The sequence below is a fragment of the Crotalus tigris genome, unplaced genomic scaffold, assembly GCF_016545835.1.
Source record: "Crotalus tigris isolate CLP2741 ecotype Arizona unplaced genomic scaffold, ASM1654583v1 scf7180000024506.7606697, whole genome shotgun sequence".
Lineage (NCBI taxonomy): Eukaryota > Metazoa > Chordata > Lepidosauria > Squamata > Viperidae > Crotalus > Crotalus tigris.
Window position 1 is genome coordinate 2,395,001 of NW_024100678.1, and position 7,096 is coordinate 2,402,096.

Sequence of the window (7,096 nt, forward strand, 5' to 3'; positions counted from 1 at the left end):
AAAAAAAGAGAAGGCATTTCAGATAAATGATGCTTACCTAAATGCAAGGGAGTGTTCCCCAATCCATCTCGCTGGTTTGGATCAGCACCATGGTCTAAAAGCAACTGCACTAAAACATAAAGAAGAGTTTTTCAAGTTTACTTTGAAAACCATACAGAAATATCTCAGGTATTAGCCCAGGGTCATATAGTTTTACAGAATTCATTCATTGGAGATGGATAGCAACTGGTCCTAGCCACAACCAGTCCTAGCCGCATCTCATCAAAATATACCTCTTTTCCTAAGTACTTTAATGGAACAGGTCTCCATAATAAAATGATGCTTTTATGTCCCTTGAAACAGTCAAGCTTGCATATGAAGCGCTACTGAATGGACCTCTGGGCTCCATTGTCTCAAGTTCACACAGAATTGCCAGCAAAATAAACTACCACAGCACAATGCGAGCTAATCTGCCACATTTGGGGGCTGTTCAAAAGTAAAGGGATATCTATAATGAGGGTCATTGGCTTCAAAATGATGGTCATGATCAGCGGATTAAAGCTCAACTCCCTTTTAACATGCATTGCATTACTGTATACCCATAAAAAGGGCCAAGGCTTTACTTGCCTAATAGTACCTGCCATTTTGAAACACAACCATCACTGCAGATGCCCGCCCCTGCCCCCCAAATATCGTTTGCCAATGAGAATATTAACTCTCTCAGATCCTTCTTAATCACACTGACTCCAAGAATATGCCAGCAATGTTTAAGTACATCTTATTGAATAATATCACAGATTTATCCATTGGCCTCCGGGGGCACTTTGGAAAGTATGTAAAGTTAAGTAATGGACCCTCACATCTCAAACTGCCCATCTTTGAAGCAAGAAGCCATCTTAGACTTTGCTCAACACTTGGTAACCAAAATGACCACAGTGAACTGATATTAGCTTAACTGAATCTGTCCTCTATCCAATATATAAGTCTCATTCAACCTAGAAGGAGACAGAAAAGTTTTAATTAAGGATGCTGGTGCTACCTATGTTCTTGTTCTTTTCTTATTTTTTTTCACCAAATGTTTCAAGGAACACACCCAAAGCATGTTTATAAAACCATAACACCTCCCTGAATTATTCTGGACATCAGGCAATCTCTGCAATATTGCATTTAGAATAGTGTTGCTCAACCTGGGCAAGTTTAAGAGGGATGGACTTCAACTTCCAGAATTCCCCAGCCAGCAAGCCACGTTAAACTTTGCTTTGCTGGCTGGGGAATTCTGGGAGTTGAAATCCACACATCTTAAACTTGCCCAGGTTGAGAAACACTGTTTTAGAAAGTATACTTCATAATGATATCTCCACTTCTGACTTCATTCTGTCTTGTAACAATCTATACCAGTGTTTCTCAAGCTTAGCTAATTTAAGATGCGTGGGCTTCAACTCCCAGAATTCCCCATCCAGCATAGCTGGCTGTGGAATTCTGGGAACTAAAATCTATGGATCTTAACGTTGCTAAGGTTGAGAAACACTGATCTATGTCCATTACTTCTACCCAGTTTCCTTCCACCTGCTAAGAACAGTGAACTGCCCTGCTGAAATTTATAAATGCTTTTGAAAATCATCAGCAATGATGAAGTGGCATCTAAAGTGAGAGTTCCCATTTTTTTTAATTGGCTTACCAATGCGATCATTTCCATTACAAGAAGCAAAGTGCAGGGCTGTTCGACCTTTGTCATCAGCAGCACAGGGGTCTGCCCCATCTTCCAGAAGTTGCATTACTGATGCCATCAAATAAGAAAGAAAAGGAAGCATTAATAACCTGAAGATTTAATTGGCTAAAAATCACCATCAGTATCCTAGCTTAAAATGTAATAAATTGTTGCAAAACTTTCAAAGAACAATATTTAATGCTGAAAGTTTATTTTAAAAGAAACAAATAAGATGCATGCACAAATTCATTCTGATCTTTTCAATATCCATTCTTGCCAAGCAATTCAGCATCAGTAAGTTACTTCCTTTCAAGCTCAAAGTGAAATAGCAGAAAAAAGCATCCACAAAAAAACCCTGTACATAATAATTGTTTCAATCAATGTGGACTTATATTTCTTTTAATGAAATCATTAAATGCAAATTTTAATTCATATCTGGACTACGGGTAGTTAGGACATTGCCTCTCCCAGAACTACACTTCTGTTTAAATTTTGCTTCCTTATTCAATTGAAAAAAAAAATGACAAGTTCAAATACTACACTCTTCAGATAAATTAAGTCTAAACTTCTTCTGATTTCAGCTAAAGTTTAGAAAGAAGAGAATATTTAATAAAGGATAACAAGAGATAAAGATAAAAAAAAGTTCATATTCCTACAATGTAACCTTCTAGTAAATGTACTCATCTCATAATCCTGATTGGCAATCAGGAACTGCATGCCAAGAAATTAGATATGCAGGCAAGTGAGGAGAGTGAAGGTGGAGGGTTAGCTAGCAAAGCACTGAAATCTAGCCCTCTGTATTTCTTCTAGCCAACATTTCCATAAACAAATTTCTTTGGGAAGATTATTTACAAGCCTCCACTAGTGTATTCATCTTATAATAAGACAGAATTGGTCAGGAAAGACTTAAAACTGAAACTAGAAGATAAAAGAAGATAATACCTAACATTTTGTTAATAGACCCATTTTCAGGCCTACCTGAGGTCCCTCCAAGCTGATTTTTTTTTTTAAAAAACTTACATTCCAATGGAATTTTTAGTAATCTAATACTGTATATTGAACATTCTCATCTTAAAGAATCTGTTCCTGTTTACAGCCTGTCATTTTATAAGACCCATATTTCTCCAACAGAACCTATGTAGGGGAAAATACATGGAGCTATAAATCAAATTCTGACCGATGCAATGTTACCTGTTTCCAAATCATTTGAATTAGCAGCTTCTCTCAATCTTTTTAAAGCTGTGGAAAAAGAGAGAGTTATTTCCTTCTCAGTTTAATTTTATAAAAAGCAAAACAAACACATCAGGTTTGGTTAAACAAAGGTTTTGTGACTCTTTTACTATGCACAATCGACTTACCATGTTATGTGACGTCTCACGACGTATCACAACTTTTTTTGCATTGTCGGAGCTGGGGTGGGCATGGCCTCTGTATGATGCAACTGGCCCGTGGGTCAGCAGTTTGACACCCCTGATCCACAACTTCTCCTCAAGGGTGATCTTTTACTGGCAGAATGCAATGTTTTATGTGTTTTATATCTAGGGAACTGTGATAACTCTAGCTAGTGGACTCATAATTATTCAGGTGTCATGGCTTTCTGTGGGAATGTTTTTTACCTCTTAAAATTCATTTTAGAATTGCAAACATCAGCAAAACAGACCATCTCCTTCTCTTGGCAAAAAGGGTAGGTAATATTTTCCAAGTAGGGGATCATGGGCTAGTTGGTCAAGGGAGGCGTTTTCAACAATGTTCCTGAATGGGGCAAAGCCAAATAATTTTTACTTCTCTTTTCTCATAATTTGAGGGCTTTGGTATGATTTTGACTGAAAAGATCTTTCAAGAATTAATGACCCTTTTGTATCTGGAAAGAAAGGAGCACCAGAGTCCCAGTTTGCTTCTCCTAAAAAATTTACTCTGAGAAGTGAGCAAACTTTATCCACATTTCTGCTACTATTTATCCAGAATACAAAACAGAACAGAACAAAACAAACTTCACAGGCTTCAATATATTACAAATTTTCCTAGCAGTAAATTGCAATTAATACTGTTATAACTGGATTGCTTTGATCAAATTTACTCATCACAAATATGTTAATCGTTAACATATAACATAACACAAGTTACCCTTGTGTTATGTTTTATTCGCAATTTAAACTACATGCATTCTTTTAATACAAAATCAGAATTCTGGTGACTTCAGATCTAACAGGCAAAATTATTTCAAATGTACATCACTGAGGCACACTTGTAATACATTTTTCTCTCCCCCCCCCACAATTTTAAGATCAACCACAACCCAGATCAGTGCCCTCCAGATGCATGAATGATAATTCCCTTACACAGTCCAGTATTATTTATCTATAATATTTCTAGGCAATCCAATCAAACATGCTCCGGGTGGCACACAACAAAAGAAAAACAACATAGTTAATAAGCCCTCATTAAAACAAATCATACCATCCATAATAGTACAATTAATTGTCGCAAGAGTTTTGGCTTGTTGAAATAAGCCAAAGCACCCTGCCAGGAGCAGTGTGTTCCAAAACATAGGAGCTATTATGAAAAGTTCTGTCCTTCATCCTGGCAACAGGGAAGGTTGTTGGACAAGTATGAACGCCAACTGGAATAGATCAGGTTGGGGAAGGTTGCTTTGGATTATCACGGGAACAAGTATGTGTCCATGCCTGTTTTCTTCAATATTTAGTCCCTTATCTGTATCTACAGGTAGTCCTCAACTTACGACAATTGAACCCAAAATTTATGTAGTTAAGTGGGACATTTGTTAAGTGAACTTTGCCCCATTTTACGACCTTTCTTGCCACAGTTGTTAAGTGAATCACTGCAGTTGTTAAGTTAGTAACATGGTTGTTAAGTGAATCTGGTTTCTCCATTGACTTTGCTTGTCAGAAGGTTGCAAAAGCTAATCACGTGACCCTGGGACACTGAAACCGTGGTAAATATGAACCACTTACCAATCATCTGAATTTGATCATGTGACCATGGGGATACTGCAATGGTCGTTAAGTGTGAAAAATGATCATAAGCCACTTTTTAAAATGCCTGTTACTTTGAACAATCACTAAACGAACTGTTGTAAGTCGAGGACTACATGTATTTGACAACAACTCCATTCCAACCTGCTGCTTTTGCCTTCAGAATACAGTAAAGCATGGAAGACCTCCAAATTCCTGACGAAGCCACAGACTGGAGCTCCCCAATACCCCCTCCGGCTGCTGTTTCTAGACCAGGGGTAGGCAACCTTGGCTCTTTTATGATTCGTGGACTTCAACTGCCAGAATTCCTGAGCCAGCATAGCTCAGGAATCATAGCCAGCATAGTTCATACCCCGGTCCTAGACAATTCAGCCAGGAGGTTCCTACCATCTCAGTCTCCGGTAAGGAGAGGGCGGCCGCCGGCCTTTCGGTCACGGGCTAAGAACAGAGCGCCCGCCCTCCCGCCTTAGCCCCACGGCCAGCCCCTCACCGTGAATCTCCTTGCCCAGGGGGCCCACCCTGCGGTGTAGCCGGGCGTCTCTGCGGCGGCGACTGATGATCTTGCACACGCGGTGTTCCGTCTGCCACGGCAGCTGCAAGTAGCCCAAAGCAGCCGGATCCGGAGTCTCGGGGATTGTCCGCAAGGCCACGCCAAGACTCGCCAGGGAAAACAAGTTCGCGGCATCGGCGGGGCTGGCTTGGCCGGGGCTACCGCCTTCCATCCCTCCGGCCCCCCCAAGCCTTCGCTTCAAGCGGGCCCAGAAATCCGAAGCTCGCTGACGGGAGGCGGTGAAATTCGCGTAACCATAGAAATGAAAGGAAGGGAACAAGGCAAGTAGCAGCCAATAGGAGTAGTCGGATGCCGTAAGCGACAGACTAAGAATGACGGGAAGGGAGTCTACTCCCTCCGCCCGAAAAACTTAAAGGTGAGAATCCGGTCTACAGCCAAGTACAGAGTAGATGCCTTTGGGCGCAAGACCGGAAAAGTTGAGGGCCACAGTCGAGGATTATTACTGGCTGAAGATGATGTCCAGTCCAACACATCTTTTGGGGAGGGGGTATAAGCATTATACACTGGAATAAAACGCTCTTTCAAATGCGCATCTTTGCATAAGCAAAACATACATAAGAGGTATCTGAACGTGAAAAGGGAGAAGGGCAAATGAACATCCCAAGCAGCAAAAAAGAATGGTGCTACTCCTTCAGGGGAAGGAAGTGAAAGCACAGCTTGCAAATGGTGGGGGGGGGGGAGCTTTAACTACCATACCATCCTGAACAAAAGTGCAGAATGCATACCAACATTTCATCAGAAACCCCATTTATACACAGGATATTATAGTACTTGAGCAACTCGGAGAAATGTAATAAAGTTATTCAATGCAGCAAAAATAGAAAGCATTTCAGAGGGGAAGATACTGTAATTACTTGACCCCCAAAATAAAACAACAGCAAAGTTGTTTTATTGTCACGGTTACAAACTACACAAACCTATTTACCGAGGTTTAAACCTCAGTGTTGAGAGAATGTATTATTTCCAGACATTAGATTGTAATGTCTATCCCTTGTTCGAACTAAAATAAAAGTCTTAGATAGGTTCAAGGATATGTTGTTATAAATGTAGTATTAAGCATTGACAAGTAAATCCCATTCAGTAGGTTTAACTTTTGGTGTCATGTTTTTTTTCCTCTCTAGCTTTACTTATGTTTTTTTTTTCCTATTGAAATTGTACAGGAACATTCTCAGGAAACAAATATTCTGTAATCCTTTTGCTCCCCTTTGGAGGCAGAGAATTTTTATAAAAATAGCAGTACAGAAATATCTCAACTGTGGCTAAATTTTTGTTTATACTTATTTTCACCATTCTTGCTTAGTAATTATGGATTCATTTGAGTTGCAATTGTGATTCAGAAATTTGTTTTATTATCTAGTGCAGAGGTCTTCAAACTTGGCCCTTTTATGACTTGTGGACTTCAACTCCCAGAATTCCTCAACCAGGCAATGTTCTTCTGTGGTGGTTATTAGTGAGGCATTCAAATCTTTGCTCTATACATTTGTCAAATCCCATCAATTCTGATCACTAAAAATCAATGGAAATTTGTGACATTTTCACCCTGCTTGCGATATTGCAACTAAATGATCAATGTTGAAGATCAGATAATGCTTTGAGTCTTTTGATTTGATCTAACACATATCTGTTATTCAATAGATTTATAACCCGCATTTCTTTCATAACAGAATTGACAGTGTACCAAATACGGGTTTACTAAGCATGATTGCCGTTAGGCCTATAACATACACACACTAAATATAACACATTTACTTATTCATCTTAGCAGTAGATTAAGGCGGTCTCTCTCATCCCTACAGTAATTGCAACAGTCGGCCAAAACGGACTATTTATACTGGCGACTTCCGG

The 7,096-nt window shown here is 39.6% G+C and overlaps 1 protein-coding gene across 1 annotated transcript in view; it reads right to left on the minus strand.

Moving 5' to 3' along the window:
• The window catches only part of ANKRD54 (ankyrin repeat domain 54), an 11,301-nt gene extending 5,784 nt beyond the window's left edge, over positions 1-5,517 (minus strand). Inside the window, exons 1-4 of the mRNA XM_039333527.1 lie at positions 5,171-5,517; positions 2,879-2,926; positions 1,658-1,756; positions 38-109 (exon numbers count right to left, since the gene is read on the minus strand). Coding sequence (XP_039189461.1) covers positions 38-109; positions 1,658-1,756; positions 2,879-2,926; positions 5,171-5,402 — 451 coding nt within the window. The 5' untranslated portion in view covers positions 5,403-5,517. The remainder of the gene's footprint in view (positions 1-37; positions 110-1,657; positions 1,757-2,878; positions 2,927-5,170) is intronic.
• Positions 5,518-7,096: the final 1,579 nt, after the last annotated feature.